Source organism: Diabrotica virgifera, chromosome 6, assembly GCF_917563875.1.
Source record: "Diabrotica virgifera virgifera chromosome 6, PGI_DIABVI_V3a".
Taxonomy (NCBI): Eukaryota; Metazoa; Arthropoda; class Insecta; order Coleoptera; family Chrysomelidae; genus Diabrotica; species Diabrotica virgifera.
The window spans coordinates 235,489,932-235,512,666 of NC_065448.1; the positions used below are offsets into that span (position 1 = coordinate 235,489,932).

At 33.8% G+C, this 22,735-nt stretch overlaps 1 protein-coding gene across 2 annotated transcripts; it reads right to left on the bottom strand.

Annotated features, from left to right (window-relative positions):
- Window positions 1–507: 507 nt before the first annotated feature.
- Window positions 508–22,218, bottom strand: LOC126887321 (ankyrin repeat domain-containing protein 27-like). 2 transcript variants are annotated; one of them, XR_007699014.1, is made up of 3 exons: window positions 22,046–22,218; window positions 18,025–21,988; window positions 508–15,546 (listed from the first exon to the last, which is right to left on the bottom strand). XR_007699014.1 is itself a non-coding variant. In XM_050654768.1 (2 exons), exon 2 carries the CDS (start codon window positions 21,945–21,947, stop codon window positions 19,368–19,370), a length of 2,580 nt encoding a protein of 859 aa, XP_050510725.1. In that variant the 5' UTR covers window positions 21,948–21,988; window positions 22,046–22,218; the 3' UTR covers window positions 508–19,367. The 2 variants fall into 2 exon arrangements, 1 of the variants encoding a protein (XP_050510725.1); XM_050654768.1 differs by having other exon boundaries at window positions 508–21,988.
- Between the last annotated feature and the right edge of the window lie 517 nt (window positions 22,219–22,735).

A 22,735-nucleotide genomic window follows, 5' to 3' on the forward strand; every position in this document is an offset into this window, starting at 1 on the left:
ATGTGACACATGACAGAAGCTCGAAACAAATGACAATCGATGAAAAGCCCTATACTGTACATCTTTTTTAGTTGATCATGTCGGCCTTCGACGGTAATCCATAAATATTTTAGTTTACCAATACGCCAATAGTGTCAAAATTTCATAAATGTCAATAGTGTCAATATTTCATAACAGAACCATAGAGGTATATATTAACATAGAGGGAGCCGTCACTCCTCGCTTTCTGACGACAAGATCTCTTCGACTGGTTTGCGGTATCTCTTTCTAGCACACTGTATCCAGAAACTAAAATGACATTAAGTGTGAGTGTAGGCACGGAAGGGAAGGACAACTGTCGCAGCTTTACTATGCGTAAGAGTGAAACAGTACTAATCCAAAGAAAAAAGATGGTGTCGTCACTTCACTCTGAATGACACTCTCTCTATGTTAATATATACCTCTATGAACAGACCAGGTGAGGCATAAAATATGTTTGTGGCCTATTATCTAAATAAAAAGATCTCATGATATTTCAAAAACTTTATTAAATAATTACAAGATCAAACATATAACAAATAACAAAAAATCTACAATGAATTTTAACAATATTCAATTTAAGGAATGCAAACAAAACTAATGTTGGAACTGTCCCGTTTGCTTTTTTTATGACTAGCTTAAGTAAGCCCCGTTTAAAATGTAGCTAAGTACTGTTTCCTTTTGTTGTAAGTTTACATTAATTGCTTCACGGCAAAACATTTCTAAAACATGTTATTTGTCATGGTGTGCATCGTTATAGTTTATATTTTATTCATTTTATACAAACAATTGGCTTTGATTTTAAATTAAAACTACCTAATGTGTACCTATAGAGAGATTTTATATAATACCAGCATTATTTATACGCTACACGAGAACAACACAATAAAAGTAAAAGTAGAAGAGAAAAATAACTCACCCAATTGAAACTGGCATTGGGATAAGATAGGGGATTCCCTGAGTTATCTATTGTTCAACCTTGGATGAAATAATAAAAAAGTAAGAATTGAATCGTTTATTTCAGAAAGCACCTGACAGAAAGTGACAAAATATCAAAAAATATGTTTTGGTGGTACTGTACAATTTAAAGGTAAATATATCTTTTAGTGCAGATAAAACCTATGTTCCATATCAAGAATGCTATTTGGCAGCCTTGAAAATAATCCGTTTATTTCAGAAAGAACCCAAGCGCCATCGCTTAGGTTCTTTCTGCGGTAAATTTCACTCACGACGGTTGGCGTAGCCTTCACTAAATTAGACGTTATTTTATTGTTTATTATTACATTGTACGGGGTGTTTCACTAGGAAACGGAAATTCTTGAATAGTGAATAGAGGTCACTGAGGCGGTTCTAGATATGTTACATTTATTGCCCCACCGATTTTTATAACCGAGTTACAGGAGGGTGTTTTATCGATTTTTCCCATTTCTTACTGGATCCATAACTTTAGAACCACCTTGTATATTTTTTTGATATTTGGTACACATATGTACGTCTCATTAAGAACCCAAACGACCCTAATCACAAGAAAAATCCAGGTCCGATTAACAAAAAATATAAAATAATTGTGGCCTTGAAATATCACCCTGTATATTGAAATTTTCAAAAACCGTTTGCATATTTGAAAAGAGCACAAAAAACTGAGTTTGTAGGTTCGCTTCAATTTTTTGCGAAAATAATTCAATGCCTTTAATTTTGGAATTATATTAAAATTTTTAAGAAGGACATGGTTGCACTTTAGTTACTAGTGCGGCTACATATGCAAAACTTACGCCACTACTTAATATTTTTCGATTTAGGCCTAGTTAGAACACTCCAAAAAATTAATGGTTTGACTTAATTTCAATAGTGATTATACACTCATTTATTGCAGAAACCACCTAAGTGAAAATTTCTCAAAAATTTATAACTCAAAAATTTAAAGACAAAAACAATTTTAAAAAAATAGATCATCCCAATACCATGTTTTTGATTTGGTAAAAAAAATATTTGAAGGATACTAGACCTATTGAGACCGTGCAAGTTCGGCAAGGCCACACCTATTTCTGAGCTCTGCAACTTTATTCGCACTTTTAATTATATTGGCCGATTATATTAGTCCTGGTAACCGGATAATTGTCAAGGCCATAGCCCAAAAAAATAATAAGAAGAGAAAATAAGATTCAGGTTATGTTATTAAAACGTAAACAATTGTATGCAGTAAATAAAATTAGTTATTAACATACAGTACTGCAAGCAAAAGACAATTAATTAAATTTACCTTTATTATAATAATTGCATATCATATCAATATTGTGGAGCAACATATAATTTTTCTTCTTCAATGACAATAGATATGAAATGTACGTCAATTTGACAATTTCAATTGACAATATGAATTATTTAAGAAAGTTGCAATATTTCTCCGCTATTCGCGCACGATCGTTTCACGTATCCCTTCCAAGTACTTATTGAACACCGCGAATACTTAAGTTGTAAAACAGTTTTTTTTTTAGTTTTCCTAAAGTTGAAAAAAGCGCACTTAGGTGGTTTCTGAAATAAACGATTCAATTAAAAAGGATACCAAATGGGAGAAAAACAACTTAAAATAATCTGCTATGCAGACGACGTAATACTAATCTCTTAAAGTAAAAATGATTTACAACGTAAGCTGCACCAATTTAATACAATCGCTAGAAAATTTAACATGTTAATTTCTCCAAAAAAGACCAACACATGGTTACAACAGCCAGGGGCGTAACAGAGGCCCCCGCAGCATGAAACTTGCAGGGGACACAATATGTCAGGGGCCCCATCTTGTCGTCTAATAAATGTACTTAAAAATGTGTTATTGTTATATTATTTTGCGCATACATACGCAACGTTTTTTAAGCAATACAGTATTGAAAATGAAGTTTTCAAGCTCTGGTGGAAAAAGGAGACAAGCTCTGGAGGAAAAAGGTTTAAAACTTAGTAGAACAAAAACAGAGTATTTGGAATGTTCATTTAAAGATGGAGTTCCTACAAATAAAATGGTATCTTTGGATGGTGAAATGATTGTGAAAAGCAATAGTTTTAAGTACCTAGGATCGGTATTACAGAGTAATGGAAAAATAGATGGAGATGCATGCAGTAGAATTAGGGCTGGATGGATGAAGTGGAAAAAAGCGAGTGGGGTGTTGTGTGACAGAAAAATTCCTATGAAGCTGAAGGGAAAATCCTATAAAACAGCCATAAGACCGGCTATGATGTACGGAACTGAATGTTGGGCAGTGAAAAAGAAAGAGGAACAACGAATGCATGTGGCGGAAATGAGAATGCTTAGATGGATGAGTGGAGTGACAAAGAAGGATAAAATTAGAAATGAGTATATTAGGGGAAGTCTAGGTGTGGCACCAATTGATGCCAAAATGAGAGAGCATAGGTTAAGATGGTTTGGTCATATTCAACGTCGAGACGTTAGTCACCCAATACGAAGAATAGCTGAAGTGCAGATTCCTGGAAGGAGTAGAAGAGGAAGACCAAAGAAGACCTGGGGGGAGACGATAAGGCAGGACATGTTGGTAAAGGGGATTAACATTGATATGACCCAAGATAGAATTGTGTGGAGAAATGCAATTAGGGAAGCCGACCCCGCATAGAGATAAGGCAAAGAGAATGATGAGTATTGAAAATGAAGTTGTCCATCAGATAGATACAATGTATCGTATGTATATATATTGTATGTATTAATAAAATTGTAGACATATTCGCTGATAGTACTGTACGAACAAAGTTATTCATCTCATAGAATAATACTATGTAATAATGTAGACGTTTATTAATTTTCTTTCTATTTTCTATACCAATAAAGATGAAAAATGTAAGTTGTCATAAACAGTGCATGAATATACTAATAGCCCAGTAAATTACCGTTTTGGAGTATAATTATCAGCGTCACAGCGTATTTGCTTGGCAATTTGGATTTAGATTCTACTTATCCTCCACTTCAAAGTTGGAGTTGTGCCGTTGGTTGCTTTTACTTGGAGGATGAAAGTCACCCCTTCTCGGGGGTGAAAAATATACGTTTAAAGTAAGTCCGGAAATGTATAAATTGACTAATTATAAGCAACTTTTGCTCTATAGAGCTTCTTTATCTAAGTCAAGACTTTTTAAGTGACTTGCGAGTGAAAATGTTTTGCGACTTTTAAACAAAAAAAAACACGAATTAAATATTATTGAAAAATTATCGAAAAAATATTTTTAGCAAATGTAGCTTATAAAAAAACAAAAAAAAAAGGTGTAGGTACATTCATGAAGTCTATCGACACAGTAAAAGGAAAGTTGTAGCTCATGAAAAATTGTTCTCATTCGTTCAATTTCAAATCGAATACTTCAACGTGAAATAACCAACAAACGAAGCACTTTTTGGGAAAACTCATTGAAACTTTTTTTAATATTTAAAAGAGTGCTTTATTTTTATTTTTATAGCATTTTAAAGCAAACTTCTAGCATCAAAACTAAGAGAGTTACGCTCAAAAAAAAGTTGGCCCCTTTTTTGCTAAAAAACGTAAAGATCTCCCCATAAGTTCGAAGTTCTTCTTTTAAAAAAAATTGGTTTTATGTTTAAATAAGTTTTTTATTTTAGAAAAATGCCTTTTTTCAAATTAACTTAAAAATATTAGTAAGGGCCTATCCAGAGAGCTCCCTCGAGAATTTAAAATAATATAAATTTAAACATTTGCAGTTCAAATGATTTTAGTTTCAAACACATATCCCGCTTGCTACGAGAAAAATGTTTTTAGCTTTGTGCTGAACGAGGTAAAGTGTGAGGTAACCTAAGCTATGCATGTATCATAAAAAAAGTCCATGCCCCCCTCCCCGAAAATCGGTCTTGGATCCGCCCTTGAGTATGAGTGATACGAAAAATCTCGAAGAGTAAAGAAAGGTATGTCTTGATTTTATAAATATTTTGTATTTACTTTGTTTTTCTGTAAGACAAAAATTGGTCAAGATATTTCAAAATTTGCATGTATGTACTGATAATTAGTGACTCGTTAGAGTCCTTTCAAACAGGTGAAACTTACAGGTATAAAAAAAAGTTAAGTAATTTGTAAAGCGGTAATGATTAGTTTCATTTGGGGTGCAAAATAGGGGGAGATTTTCACATTTTTTTACCAAAAAAGACTTTAACTGTATTTTGAGCGTAACTCGCTTAGTTTTGATGATAGAAATTTTTATAAAAAGTAAAAATACCTAAAACTTTTATTAAACACTTTAAAAAAGTTTTAATGAGTTTTCCACGAAAATTGCTTAATTTTTTGGATATTTCACATTGAAATATTCGATTTGGAATTTGAAGAATAAAAACAATTTTTCATGAGCTACAAATTTGCATTTACTTGGTCGATAGACTTCATTTTTGTATAAGCTACATTTTTGCTACTTACTTACGAATACTTACTTTTTGAGTTCTTAGCGAAAAACCGTCTGAAAACGTGGTTTTTTGTTGAACAATGTTGAACATTTTCATTCGTAAATAATTCGAAAAGTATTGACTGGATCACTTCGGTGGTGGAATTGAAAATTACACGGTATCGCCGTATTTCACGTTCATTTACTGTGCTATAACACATACATATATACTTCGTCTAATTTACTTACCGTGCACGTCATCCGCGTCGTAGCCTGTGATCACATGATACCAACACGAAATATTTAGGCGGTAGGTGTGTTCTTTTTTAGAATCATTTTGCCTAGTATACTGTACAGCCACTAGACATATTTTATTATATACGCGTAAAAATAATATTTGAAGATTTCTATTAATGTTAACCTAAAGAAATACACAATAATATGTTTCATTTAATTTGTATAAATGGATTATAAACCGTTTTTATGAAGCACATTTGCTCGGAACACACTGTAACTATAATCGAAGGAAGGTGACATTTTAGAATAAATTGGTAACATTTATTTGACAGTTGAGGTGATGACACTTCATATTTGTTTATATTCTTTACTATAGTATTTTTACTACAAAAACGTTATTACGTAGGTCAAAATTTTTGACGTAAGAGAACTGTCAAAACATTAGAATGTGACTTTTCATTATTGCCATGTTTATTAATAAACATGGCAATAAAGAAAAGTCACATTCTAATGTTTTGACAGTTCTCTTACGTCAAAAATTTTGACCTACGTAATAACGTTTTTGTAGTAAAAATACTATATAAGTATGTGTTTTATTATATTTACTGTTTTTATTATTTACTTTAACGTAAGATTATAACTTAATTCTTGTTCTCTATTTCTAAAGTTTTTATTTATTAACATTGAATATTAATTTGTTTTGTTGTATAATCCACGTTTACAATAATAGGGAACTTGCATAAAATTTTAAATTCGAAAAAAATGGTATAAATCACAACAGAATATAATTTAGAACCTGTATCAAAAATAAAAAAGTTTTGTTTGTCTTTCCTTTGGCCCCTAAAGACGACTAAAAGTTCAACTTATACCAGCCACCCCAAAACACGTGACGTCACTGGGTTGTATTTTTACATTCTACACCAATTTGTATATATAATTTTGGATTAGACATTATAAACGTCAGTAGAAAATACAGTTATGTGACGTTACAAATTTTTTGATCGTTTGAACTATTCATAGAAAATTTGTACTTTTACAAAATGGTTTTATTTTCAATAGTAAACCTTCTTTCCTTCACTTCAAAAACTGTATCAAACTGCAATCTCAACAAACTGGTATATTTTATTACAGTGACATACGATAAAAGTCATTAGAATATAAATGAATGCTATGCTGGAACAACGTCGTAAACGCCAAATCAGATTTTGTCGACACCTTGAGGAAAACGCGTTATAATTGATCATATTCAAAAAAGGAATCTTTTATTAGCATAATATTATAGACTAAAGGATGCATAAAGTAAAGTCTCATAATATTCACCACAGTCGACAGTACATTATTTTGCTCATGCAGTACGTTTTTCTATGGAGTACCCACATTTGAAACTATTGGCGGTTACAACGTTGTTCCAGCATAGCATTCAAATATTTTTCCTTTATTCTATCAATAAACTAAAGAAGAAGAAGAATATACGTAAATATAACCATAAACTGAACCACATAAACAAACTCTGTGACGTCACGGGTCGTTTGAACTATTTTAAGATAAAGAAGACTTTAAATTTGTACTTCTAAGTTATTATGAGTTTTTGAAGCGTGAAATTTTGGAAATCTCATTTTTATACAAAACTGATCATTATTATGTAATAAAAAAAATGTGCAAGTTCCCTATTATGTGATCTATTTGATTTAAAATGGATTTAGGATTTTTTTTATACTTTGGCAACTATGTCAACTTAGATCTCTGGCGTAGATAATGACGTGCAACGGTAAGTAAATTAGACGGACTGTAAGTTTTTGTTATACATGTCGCATTTAGTAATTTTTTAAAGGGGGCCCCATTTCCAATTCTGCAGGGGGGGGAGCCGACGGATCTATCTACTAAGATGTAAATTAGAGCTGGAGGGTCAGATAATAGAACAAGTGATGGAGGTTAAATATCTAGGCATCACACTATCTATAGCTACGCAAAGCTCGAAACAGAAATGGAAGGTCAAGTGAATAGAGCAAACAAAGCCGCAGGTTACTTGAATGAAACAATATGGAGAAATAAAAATATGGGAAAAGGAATGAAAGGCAGAAGTTACAAAACAGTCAGCAGACCAATAATGACATACGCTGCAGAAATACGACCTGATACAGCAAGGCGACAAAAAGAATGATAGAAAAAGCAGAAATGGAAACCCTTCAAAAAATCGATGGTAAGACACTATGAGATAGAGCTAGAAGTGCAGATAGGTAGGCAAGGTTTAATAATCGTGATATCAGTCTCTCACTTATACGAATAAGAATGTTAAGAACAAACATACGGCGTGAAAAAATCATGCTTTAAAAAGAAGACAATTTGTTGTATTGAAGATATCGTCTGAGCAAATATATAAAGAATATTAACCGATACTAAATAATCAGTTCATTAAAGCTCATTAAAAAATTAATTGACTAAAAATCGATTAAAATCCAAATGAAATACATGAGTCATAAAAGGTTAACATTTATCATGACTTTTAGATCCAATTTAATATTGAAAACATTCTTAAAAACAAATGGAAAACAAAAATAAGTACAAATTTCCAAGTATTTCAATATTTTGATTACATTTTTAACTTTAATATACTCAGTGACATTAGAAATGTTACACCCAGAAGAAATCATTCCTTGAACTTAATTTTTTGGCAGCACAATGACTATATTTATGGCATGCTATGATAACAATATCAATGTTTTATCTTTTATAGTTTTTGTAAAAATAAAATTTTATTTTTAATTTTTTTTTGTGAAAAGACCAATTTATAAAGACCGGTTAGTACAGATATTTTTAGATATGATTCCTCAGTCTAATTGTATTCAGTGCAAGAATATGCCTCGAGTTCGAAGACACCAAAATTACCACAATTTTAGCGATTTTGACAGGGGTAGAATTATTGCCTTAAAGATATGGGTTTGTCGTATCGCGAAATTGGCCGTCGTGTTAATTGTACGGCAATGACAGTTATGCGAGTATGTCGTGTGTGGACAAACGAAGGTAGAGGAACACGAAGAAGACCAACTGGTCAACCGAGGCGTACCACAGGGCGTCAAGATAGGCGCTTTAGGCTACGGCTCCACGGGCTGGAAATTGACGCTAGCAGTAGCAGTAAAATGAACTTAAGGTTCCGCGGAACGGAATAGGGATAGCCGAACTGTACCGACTACAGGACTTGTGCGTAGTCGGTTCAGTTCGGCTATTCCCATTCCGTTCCACGGAACCTTAAGTTCATTTTACTGCTACTGCTAGCGTCAATTTCCCGCCCGTGGAGCCGTAGCCTTAGACTGAAGAGTCTGAGAGACCGTTTTGCTACTACGAGTCAAATAGCTGACCAATGGTTTGGAGTAGAAGGTAGACCTGTTACTAGCCGTACCCTATACCGTAACATTTGAGCCTTTGGACTGATTGCATTCCGCCCACCACGAGTGCTTCCTTTTGTTCACGAGTGAGACTGCGGACCACTGTCCTCAACGTTTGAATTGGTGCAGATAACGGTAGCATTGGGTGACAGAATGGCATAATGCAGCATTCAGCGATGAATCGCGATTTGGTTTAGGTATGTAAGGGATGTAAGGGATAGTGATGCGCAATACATAGCCTCTCCTATTCAAATGTCAACCTCACCTGCCCGTGAGATGACCTCGATCATGATCATCCGGTACATCCTGCTAGATAACAAACGAGGCGCTGACGTCCGAGTGATTGCCGGTATAAGCAATCCCCCACTTACTGACCAACAGCTTCGGGTGGAAGAGTCGGTAAGTGGAAGGGCACCTTCTTGTCCTAGAAATGAGAAATCATTTCTAAAGGCGGACGAACCAGGCATGGTCAACGGCGTGGAGATGCATAAGGCAACGGGAAACCAATGCATTAAAGGCTCATAGAGCATCCCTAGTTAATCATCATGACTAACAACATAACCAAACACTCTACTGATCATGAAACTCGGAAAACAAGATCCGGCAGAGGAGGAAACTCACAAGACTGCAAGGCCTCCCCGGTCGTCAACATGCGAAAACCTTGCAAAGTAGCGACGTGGAATGTTAGAAGTCTACATCAAGCTGGAAAAGTACATAATGCCGTTAATGAAATGGAAAGGCTGAATGTAGACATTTTAGGAATCAGCGATGTCCAATGGCCCGACTCAGGAAAGATGAAAATCAACAATAAAACAATATACTATTCAGGAAGTCAAGACGGTTCACACAGATATGGTGTCGGGATAATACTAAACAAACACATGGATAAAGCTGTAGTCAATTTCATTCCATACTCCAACAGAATTATCCTCTTACAATTAAATCAGAATAAACCCAAATTAAACATAATACAAGTTTATGCTCCAACTGCGGAAAAACCAGAGAGCGATATTGAAACTTTCTACGAAGAACTAGATAATATTTTAAAATCCATTAAAACGCAGGATGTTACAATATAATGGGAGATTTTAACGCAAAGGTTGGAGACGAAAAAGTAGAAGAATGTACAGGAGGATATGGTCTGGGCAACAGAAACGAAAGAGGTGACAGGCTTATCGAATTTTGCCAAAACAATAATTTTGTCATAACTAATACATTGTTTAAAATGCCAAAGAGAAGACTATATACCTGGAAGTCACCAGCAGATCAAGAAGGGAGAATTGTAAGAAACCAAATAGATTATGTATTGATTAGACAAATAGCAGTAAACAACGGCTATAACGAACAAACAGTTAACAAAATTTTAAACCAAAAACTCCATAAGAAAGCCCTGAAATTAGTGTATCCACCACCACAGAAAGAACCCAGTACCTTCTGCTCTCTCACATATACTGGCAAGATAACAACAACAATAGCCAGATACATAAAAAAGAAAGGAATAACACCAGCTTTCAGAACTAACAACAACTTAAGCAAATATATTAAGAACAATAAAAGCCGAAAGAGAAAGCAACTACAGAGTGGTGTGTACAAACTAACTTGTGGTGACTGTCCGAAAACGTACATCGGTCAAACTGGCAGAACTTTTGACAAACGGATAGCAGAACACAAAAGGGCATTCAACAATAGAAAAACAGACACTTCTACATACGCACTTCACCTTCTAGATCATAATCATTCTTTCAATGAAGAGTTTAAAATTCTACATATTCAAAATAAAGGCCTTAAGCTATCTTTTTTAGAATCTATGGAAATTAATAAACTGAAAAATACAGATATAATTCTGAATGACCAACTCGAGACAAACAGCTCCCCACTCCTCAACCTCTTCAGTTGAAGATTAAAAAGGCAAACACATTGTAAACTATATTACTTGAGAAAGGCACTCCGCCGAAACAGCTGTAGTCACTTAGATATAATAAATTTTGTGGAAGTATAGAAAACAAACGTTTTCAGTTTTTTATTGTTAGATAAAATGAACTTCCATCAAGTAACGGTCGAATCCATCAATGATTAGACAAAGATACAAGAACGCAATTATATCTTCAAAAACCTATCCAGGTGCCGACATAGGATCAGATCACAATCCAGTAGTGACCAAAATTAGGCTCAAAATGAAAATAATAAAACGCAGAACAACAGATGTAAAAATCGATACAAGTAAACTAAGAAACCCACTCATAAAACAACGCCTGACAGATGAAATTAATAACCGTTTAATGAATGTTAAAGAACAAATCCAACAAAATACTGAAACAGAGACAAAATGGTTATTAATAAAGACAGAAATAGATAAATGTCAAAAAGAAATTCTTACACCAATCAGATACAAAAAGAAACAATGGATGACGGAGGAAATCTTAGATTTAATGGAAGAAAGACGTCAGCATAAAAACAAAGATAATCAGATGTACAAAAATGTGGATAAACAAATAAAATCCAAAATTAAACAGGCTAAAGAACAGTGGTTAAAAGAACAATGCGCAGAAATAGAAGAACACCAGAAAAGACATGATAATTTTAACACACATAAAAAAATTAAGGAATTAACGCAGATCAACAGAAAAAGAAAACCGGGAATACTAAAAGATACAGATGGGAAACTTGTGTTGAGTACTAACGAAAAATTAAAGAGATGGACAGAATACATAAATGAATTGTTCAAAGACAATAGAACAGAGCAGATGGAAGTCGACGTAGAAGATGATACGGTTTTGAAGATATTAAAAGAAGAAATTAAATCGGCATTAAAAAACAGCAAAAATGGTAAAGCAGTAGGTCCAGACCAAATCCCAGTATGAAGCTTAAAATGTATAAATGATGAAACCTTAGACATTATCGTAGACTTGTTTAACACAGTGTACAAAACAGGAAACATACCAAAGCAATGGTTACTCTCAACCTTTTGTGCTATCCCTAAAAATACAAACGCTAAAGATTGCAGTGAATACAGAACAATATCATTAATAAGTCACATTCTCAAATTATTCTTGAAAATAATACATGGTCGTATAAACAAAAAACTAGAAGAAGGAATAGATGATAGTCAGTTTGGGTTCAGAAACGGACTAGGAACCAGAGAGGCGTTATTTGCTTTTAATGTGTTAGCTCAAAGATGCATGGACATGAATGTGGATGTGCATGTTTGTTACGTTGATTTTGAGAAGGCTTTTGACAAAGTAAGACATGAAAAATTAGTCCAAATTCTAAAGACAAAAAGCATAGACAAAAGGGACTTACGAATAATAACAAACCTTTACTGGAATCAAAGAGCACAAATTGTAATAGATAACGAACCCAGTCCAGAAATTGAAATCAGGAGAGGAGTTCGGCAGGGATGTATTATGTCTCCATTACTCTTTAATGCATATAGTGAAGCCATTTTTGAAGAAGCATTGCTATCTCAAAGTGAAGGAATAATAATTAACGGAAGATCTATTAACAACATAAGATATGCAGATGACACCGTGATTATAGCAAGCTCTGCTGAACAACTCCAACTACTACTGAACAAAACAAACAATTTCTGTAAAGAATATGGACTAAAAATTAATATAAAAAAGACCAAATACATGATAATAACTAAGAAAACAAACATACAAACAAGCATACATTTGGGAAATGTGCCGATAGAAAGGGTTGATAAATACAAATACCTAGGAACCTGGATTTCAGAGAAAAATGATCAAACAACAGAAATAAGGACCAGGATAGAAATAGCAAGAAATGCGTTTGTGAAGATGAAAACAGTTCTCTGCAACAAAGACCTTAGTTTAGAACTGAGAGCAAGAGCTTTGAGATGCTACGTGTTCTCGATACTACAATATGGACTTGAAAGCTGGACATTAAAGCAAGAACACATAAATAAGCTACAGTCATTTGAAATGTGGTGTTACAGAAGAATGCTTAGAATAGCATGGACACAGAGGAAAACGAACACGGAAGTACTGCGAGAAATGGGTAAAGAATGCGAAATAATAAACACAATAAAAATAAGAAAGTTACAATATCTGGGACACGTAATGAGGGGACCGCGATATGAAATGCTAAGACTGATAATACAGGGAAAGATAAGAGGCGGAAGGAGTATAGGAAGAAGGAGAGTGTCATGGTTAAAGAATTTAAGGGACTGGTTTAGATGCAGTTCTATAGAACTCTTTAGAGCAGCGGTGGATAGAGTAAAGATAGTGATGATGATATCCAACCTCCGATTAGGAGACGGCACTTGAAGAAGAAGATGCATGATGGTCGTAAGATGATAAGTCGACGAGATATCGGGTTTGCTGTTGAGAGGCATCTGCACAGGACAGTTGGAGTAATGGTTTGGGGGGTTAATGCATATGGTAGCCGATCACCACTTTTGTTTATTCTAGGCAGTATGACAGATGCGCGTTATGTTGATGACATCTTACAAACCAGATTACTGCCTTATCTAGACGGCCGTCAAAACGCCCTTTTTCAGGAAGACAACGCACGTCCCTATATTGCTCGTCAAACTATGGACTATTTCCAAGAAGCTGGCGTTAATTTTTTGCCGTGGCTACCCCGTTCGCTGGGTTTAAATTCTATCGAATATGTGTGGGATATGATGGGGAGGAGACTGTCCACTTTGCACGATCCTCCACAGACTCTGGCACAGTTAATCCATGAAATTCAAGTTGCTTGGAACGAGATGCCACAACCAGATATCGATCATCTCATTTTGTCGTTTAAACTTTCTCATTTTGTCGTTTCGTTGTTTAAACTGCCCTCAAATTTCTCCATTTTTACTGCCGAGGCTGCGGCGGTATATGAGGCTTTAATTTATTTCAATTTGGTATCCTATAATTCCGCAGTAATTTTATCTGATTCATTATCTGTACTTACTGCTATTCAAACACCTCAACTACCTTGCAGTACTTCTAATCCATACATTTTTTTAATAAAAAAAATCTTATTTGAAATTAATAAACACACCCCAAAAACAAAACTTATGTGGATCAAAGCACATTCAGGACTTACACATAATGAGCATGTAGACCAATTAGCTAAAAATTCCCTCATCCATGGAACAGTAACCAAATATCAGCCCTGAATTCTAGATGCTTTTGCTTTTTTAAGAACTGAACAGATGAAGAGCTGGAAAACACACTGGGAAAGGTACTGTAACATATCAACAACACAATACAGTTTGATACAACCGATTATTCCGGAAAAACCTTGGTATAAGAATTTCACCCTCCCTCGCAAATACATATCCACCATCAGTAGAATTATATTTGGACATGCATGTTATCCTGCACATTTATTTAAAATAAACATATTAGATTCGAATATTTGTCAAGAATGTGAGGTTAAAAGTGACTTAAACCACATATTTTTTGAATGCAAAAAGCATAAACACCTAACCAATCACCTAATTAAAAGAATTATAGACCAGAACATCCCACTCCCTGTAAATATTCTCTTTATTCTGTCACTGAATAAAAAGAAAATGTTTGACTGTTTGGTATCTTTCTTGTCGGATAGTAAAATATTATTGTAATTAGTTATAGGTATTTGTAAAATATGTTTAAAAAAAATATTAAAAAAATAAAAATAAATAAAAAAAATAATAAAAAACATGAAACAAAAAAAAATAAATAAAAAAAATAAATAAAAAAAGTAAATAAAAAAAAATTTTTAATAAAAAAAAAATTAATAAAAAAAAATTAAAGAAAAAACCACTAAGAGGATTTAAACCTCCGCGGGGTTGAACCGGGTTGAGATCCTATCGTAGTGACAAAAAAAAACATAACAAAAAAAACTAAAATACAAAAAAGAATGAATTTATTTTAATATTAATATTCATATTTTTATTTGTAAAATGTATACACTATGTGTTCTTGATAAACATTAAATAGTATACTATATTTATATTTTTTAACAGTATGTACATTAGCTGTAATGAGTAGGTAAATAAGAAGTAAAAAATTGTAATAATATTATAATAACCAAGTTTCACTAATTGGCAATATCTTTAATACATTTACTTTTGATTGAGACTGGCTGAATGACCATAGTCCAAGCCAAAAAAGAAAAAAAAATCTCATTTTGTCAATACCTAGACGTGTACAGGAGTGTATTCAGCTAGGGGTCGCCAAACACATTATTAATTTTTTTTATCACATGTCAATAAAAAGTCTTGCCAATGTTATCGTTTCATTATTGATGAAAATGTGCCATGTTGCCAAAAAATTAAGTTCCAGAAACGATTCCTTCTGGGTGTAACACTTCTAATGTCACTGAGTATATTTTAATAAGAATTTTAAAATTAATTTTCTAATTTAACGCAAATCAAATTAAAATGTGGAGTTAAACAGGAGACACCACATCTCTAAAATTATTCAAACAGTCAATGGAAGATGTCCTCAAGAAATTATAATAGGGGAATAACATTTAACATTATAACATTAACATATTAATTATTATTATACATTAACATTATATCATTACCCTTTGACGACTGTCGGTATGCTGAGATGACCACCTTTATAAACATTTCTTTTAAACTTTGCAGCGGCTATACAGTCATACCAGAGTGTAAAATTGGTTGCCTATACTATATTCTAAGTATCTACCAGTTTAGAATCGATTTTATCTTAGAGCATGGAAAATTTTGAGAGGGTAAAAAATTTTCCATACTCTAAGGATTTTATTGAATAACATTGACTGGATAACATAATTAGTCAAGCAAATATTTGAAGCGGACGTTCAGAGTTGACAGAGCGACATATTTTAATTGTTTATTTGTTTATTCGATTATAATAAATTAGAAAATATTGCGGGTAAGTGATATTTTTGAAGTCTGTTTCACACTAAGTACTGTTATTTGCATGAATACATTTCAATTTTTTTTGTAGATCACTGTCTTTTACGTGGTATTCTGGCACGACCACAGGGCACTTGCTATATGAATTCTGCAAATATGCAAAACCAAAAGTGGAGCTTCAGGCATTTGGAAAGTATGTCCCAAAACGAGGTTGACGCCTTATTAGATGAAATTCCAAGTGACCAGGAGTCAATTGTCTCTGATATTGAAAGCGTTTTGGGAGATGAATTGGATATTGATGAATTTCGGCGACCAAATAATGAGGATGCCTTTGATATTGGAAATATGGACATAGTGTTTGAAGATCAAATTAACAATCAAGATGAAACAACCAAGACTCCAAATAACCAAGAATCGGAATCGGTACGGCTATCAAAGCAAGATAACTCTATATTTTGGACCCAAAATGAAAGTTATGTAACACAAACAAAATTCATTGAAACTACAGGCCCAAACATTCCAAATTCTGCAGAGAGCCCCACAGATGTATTTTTGGAACTATTTCCTGAGGATCTAATTCACCTAATTGTTTTTCAAACCAATTTATATCACGTTCAAAAACACGGCGGAGGAAATGGATTTACACCTACCACAGAAGAATAAGTCAAAACATTTCTTGGGGTAAATTTATTAATGGGTATAAAGAAAATGCCCAGTTACAGAGATTATTGGTCGTCACGTAATGAATTACGAGACCCTTTCATCAGTTCTGCTATGTCACGTAACAGATTCGCTTGGTTACTAGGCAATTTACATCTGGTTGATAATACAGTGCAGCCAAAAAAAACTGATCCCGGATTTGACAAACTTTACAAAGTGGCAAAGTCTACTGGCAAAACTCCAGGAAACGTTTCTTGCAGCACTGAATCAACATGAGTTTCAAGCGATTGATGAGTCTATGATACGATTCAAAGGTCGAAGCAGTATCCGACAGTACATGCCCAATAAACCTATAAAACGTGGCTACAAAGTATGGGTTAGAGCAGATTCGAGCGGATTCATGTGCGAGTTCCAGATATATACCGGTAAAGTGGGAAATTCCATCGAAAAAAACTTAGGACAACGAGTCGTACAGGATCTAACAAGGGTCTTAGTAAATAAACACCACCGAGTGTTCTTTGACAACTATTTCAACTCTATTGATCTTCAGAGATCTTTATTGTCGGACGGAATTTACGGGAGTGGAACCGTTCAAAAAAATAAAAAGGATTTACCAGAGTTCAAAACCGACAAACAAATGAATCGAGGAGATTCAGATTACCGTATTTCAACAGATGGACTATCTGCGTTGAAATGGATGGATCACAGAAGTGTGATTCTTTTGGCAAATCACCAAAATCCAGCAACAAACGAAGTTGTAAAGAGAAGACAAAAAGACGCTACTCTGAATGAGGTTTCATGTCCACAAATGGTAGTGCTCTACAACTCACATATGGGATATGTTGACAAATTTGACATGCTGAAAAGTCTTTATGAGGTGAATCGTAAATCACACAAGTGGTGGCATAGAATATTTTTTTATTGTGTGGATACTTGCGTCGTAAACGCATTCATTCTATTTCAGCTTAGAAGCCAATCCAAAAGTATGTCTTTGAAAGAATTCCGACTCTCTGTGATTAGAGGCCTCATTGGAGCTCCAGAACAACTTAAAAGGGGAAGACCATCAGCAGAAAAACCTGTGAGTAAATTTAAAAGGCATATCCCCTTGGAACTGCGCCATTCAAAGTCTGCTCATATGCCCCAAAGAACTACTTCTTTGAGATGTGCCAACTGCAGCACCACAGCAAATGTTAGCAGAACACAGTGGAAATGTTCATCTTGCAATGTTGGACTTTGTCTCAAACACGACAAAAATTGTTTTGCAACGTTCCATGCAAAACAATAGGAAGAAAGAAGTGCTACCTGGTTTTTATTTCTCATTAGTTTTTTGTTACGCTATGTTACAGCTGGTATCATGAGAATACCACATCCTGCAGGACATACTTCAGGATCAGCATTGTTTATATTGACTGAATTTGTTTCAAGAATATACTAAAATAAATAAATTTCACAAAAATCTTGTTTTTTTTTAACTTAATAAAACTTGGGCTTCAAAGGGTTAACATATTAACATTAATTAATAAATATTGAATCATTGAATCAGAAAAGGAAAAAAGACTGAATTATCGACGAAATAGTTCATTTAATGGAGAAAAGAATGCTCATTAAAACTGTAGGCAAAAGAAGATATGTCAAGATTCACAGAGGAATACAAAAGAAAATAAGAGAGCAAAGAAAAATTGGTTGAATGGTGGAATGCTGTGAAATGGAAAATCTTCAAGAATTACACGACTCGCTTAACATACTTAAGAAGATATCACCGAAAGCTAAAATAAGTTTAATGAGCCATACACTGAAATTCCCAGGGAACACCTAACCATCCAAAATCAAGGGGTCGAATTGGCAGAAAAGTTATCAAATCAGAATAAAGAATAAGCAAGGATAACCAGACATGTGAATTTTAACGACACTAAGAGACATCTTTCAGAGCCAGATCCCGATAGCTATAAAACGGAAGACATTTGACCAATACGTTCGTTCTATGCTGACATACGGAGCAGAAACTCTCACGCTCACAAAAAAAAACAGCACTAAAAATGCGAGTGGCACAAAGGCGCATGGAAAGATCGATTCTAGGCATGATAGAAAAAGACAAACTAAGGCACCAAGACCTGAGGAAAAGAACAGGTATCACTGATGTAACATAGTGTTGACATATATGTTAAATAAGTATGCAAAAGGTACTGAGATATTAAGGTATGCAAATGACACTGTGTTAATGGCAAGGAAGAAGATTTGCCGATAATAGTCCAAAAATCCTAAATCGTAGACTAAATCGATGATGAAAAAAGTGGAAGTTTAAGGGCTTTACAGAAGAATCCTGAGAATATCTTACTTGGACAGTGTCACGAACGAATGAAGATATGAAAATTAGAATACCTTGGCAACGTGATGAGGAGAACAAAATACCAGCTTCTGCAGAATATCATATAGGGAAACATTTTAGAAAAGCGTAGAGTTGGAAGGTGACGAATGTCATGACTGCGCAATCTCAGGGAATGGCTTAAGTACTCGTCTATAACTGATCCCAAAATGCATCTAAGCTTGAATAATAAAATAATGAAGCAAATAAATAGGTTTAAGTATAAATTCATATAAAACTCAATAGAGCAAATTAATTTTTTTATATATTATCCTAAAAAGTAGATGACTTTATGTTAATCTCTAAATTAGGAAGCTTAGTTAACAAGATAGACAAGAAATATATGAATTATGAATTGACAGTAATATGGCATAACATCACTACCCCATTTATTACTATAAACTATAAGGGTCAGAGGTTACACAAAATATTTCATTAGCAAAATAATGCACAGTAGATAAACAGAAAATAATTGATTAAGTATCTAAATTATGACATTACTGTATTCTGTGCTGTCCCTTTCCAAACTATTTCTAAGGTTGTTTTTTAATAATTTAAAAACGCCATGATGCCTATTTTCTTCACTAATCGATAAGGCACTTTTATCGTCATAATTCTTCTTGTTACAATCAGCTCCACTGGTCAACAGTATTTCAGTGATTTTGACATTACCAGCTTGACAGGAATAGTACAAAGGTGTGTTGCCTTTGGCATCTTGTTCGTCAACATTGCATTCACCACATTTCAATAGTTCTCTAATTGTTTGTACTCGTTCATAAATACAAGCTAGGTGCAAAGGTGTATAGAGAGTTTCGAAAGTTTTTACATTTGGTAATGCTCCGTTATCCAAAAGTAGCCTTAATATTTCAGTTCTGCCGAACTTTGCAGCCGTATGTAGAGGAGTTTGACCACTTGCATTGCACATATTTACATTGATAGATGTTATTGTGGTTTCTTTGTGATTTAAATCATCGTAAGGTTCATTTTTGCATTTGTCACAGATGCACAAAGGATGACAGTTCGTCTGTTCTGTTTTTATTGCCTGTGAGCTGTTGTAACCCAAATAAAAGCTTGTCAAAGGAAAATCGTTGTTTTCTATAGATTTAATGAGCAGATCGACCTTTCTAAATTGGTCTGTACTCCTTGGGCGCACTCCGTGGTTCTTGCAACTGTCTTCAAGTACTGATGAAGAAACACTGTTAAAATCTAAAAGAGATTTAGCTACTTTAGACTTTTGCTGTGAGTATTTTTCACAGACTTTAATTATATAGAAGTTACAAGCAACATCTAACACATTTTGATTCCTCTTGTTCTTAACACAAACTGATGCTCCATTTTCCAACAAAACCTTGACGATATCTAAATAGCCCCATCGTGCAGCCAATATCAGTGGAGTGTCTCCAAAAGAATTGCCAATATTAACCTCAATATCAGGAGAAGAATAAATCAAAGCTTTCACACAATTTTCATGACCGTGCAAGCAAGCTAAATGTAAAGGAGTGTTTTTCTCCTGATCTACTATGTTAACGTTAAACTCTCTATTATCATTAGTCTTTCTGATCAAAAGCAACAAAATATTTTGTAGGCCTTTGGCTGCCGCATAATGGAAACATGTCTTTCCAAAAGAATCAGTGTAGTAAACGTGAACTCCTCTATTTAAAAGAAATTCTACCACCTCACACTTTTCTAAACGAGTAGCGAGAACAAGTAAACTGTCACTAATTTCAGTGAATGGCACAAGTGAATTTAAAAAATTGTTCTGTTGTTGAACAACAAGTCTACATTTACTACAAACACACAACGGATGGCACATACTTTTAACATAGTTGTCAGATCCAGGAATCAGTCTTACGCTATTAATATCCCCTAACTTAATTTGTGATTCTAAAAAATTAACTGCAATTTCATCATACTCTATATTTTTTACGTTATTTTTAATATCCCAAAACCTACTACTACTGATAAATTCTAAGGCTGCTTCAAAGGATGAAATACAAAATAATCTTTGGTCTGAACTTTCACTACTTAACTGAAATTCTTTTATAAAAACTAAATTCGCAAACCAATTATTGACGTTCAACTTCAATATCAAGAATACCAATAACTGTAAAACGTCATCGGAAGTAACACATAACCCACTAATGCTATTGCCAGCCTCAAAAATAATATCTAACGTTTTTTTCAAACAGTTTGTCTTTTCTAAAACTGTATAATAGCTATTGATCTGGTTAAATTCACGTTTGGCCGCCAGAATTGTATCTGAAAAATCGTTAGCAATACCTAAATCTTGATATTGCACATCTGAGCAGTTTCTTATAGTCTTATTCAAATAACTATCTTTCTGGTGGTTCAAAGTGTTTAAGCTAAAGATCAAACTTTTACCTAAACAGTACTGCATGTACGTTTCTACAGCTAATTTGAGATTTTCTACAAACTGACTAGTTTCCAGACATTTTTCCCGCAATGCTTCGTTTTTAAAACAAACCTGTAAACACTGAGAAAATAAAATACCTATCAACTCCTTTTGAGCTTGAAGACTTTCGATTTCTAGCTCATTATTACAATTAAAGTTACAAACGACGTTTTTTATCGAGTCAAGTATGCTATGACTTAAACTGTTGCACCAAAGGAAGTCTATACAGTCGTGTAGAGTATTTAACTGTTTAGGAATGTGAGAATCGCAAAAATTTCGTTTTAAAAACAGTGGGTGGTCTATACACCATACAATAAATTTCGAACTATCTCGATTATAAAACGTCTCTACAAACAAAACGTTTACATTATTTGTCGGATTGCTAACATCGGTAATAATGATTTTATCTACTATACTTATTGGTTTTTTGCTTAGTGTGTAACATTCCTTTTCGGGATCTTTCGTGGGACATACTATAATATGGTCCAAAATTACATCTGAACTAATTTCTGATGGTTCGAAGGTTCCTATTCGAGGCACGCAAATTATCCAGCGCTGTATTGATGATTCTTCGATAATATCAAGGTGGTTTTCCTGAATTTCTTTAAAAAAGGGATTGTTTGATAAGTTTTCATCGTATTGGGACCACATATTTTCATATTAGTTTCACAAAAATCAAAACGTATTAGACACTAAAAAACGAAGGAAAATATTGACACATTTTCAAAATTAAATACAAAATCGCTCACCTGTAATTCGAAATGGTAAAACAAACAGATCTATCAAAATACAAATTGTTTTTAAATATCCTTTTTATATTACTGATTTGTGGTCCATCTGACTGACGTTTAAGGTTTAATCGTCAAAACGTCAAACATGTCAACTTGTTTATATCATATGGTTATGGTATTATTGGTTGCATAATGAGTGGATGATGCCGTTATTTTACAGTGATGTGGGAGAGAGTTATTTTACCACATCCTCCCACATCACCAAGGTTGCCAGGTCAAAAAATTAAAAATCACTAGACAATTGCTTAAAAAGTTGCCAGATTTTGCTAAAAATCACCAGATTGTTATGAGTATGCGCAGTAACGAAAAATGTGTTGCTGCACATAATATTGCGCATGCGCATACGCGTAACCATTCGAGAACGGTAATGTGAAGGGTTGGAACAAACATAATAAAACAATAATTAGAATACAAATGAAACGATTTTTTTTTGTAAAATATAATGTAAAATGTAGGTGTTCATTTTTATAAAAGGTACTGATAATCCCGACAATGTAGATTATTTAAAACTTAACGTTTTATGTCTTAAACTTGGCCTGACAGACGACCCTCGTCGAGCGGGGTGTTATACAAAATTGTTTTGTTGGAAACCTAGTAATTTTTGCTCATGCTAATAAATTGTTAATACAAATTAAAATTGAAAAAATA

Bases quoted from the DNA above. Each gene is read 5' to 3' on its own strand.
- LOC126887321 (XM_050654768.1), bottom strand. From the start codon at position 21,947: ATGTGGTCCCAATACGATGAAAACTTATCAAACAATCCCTTTTTTAAA.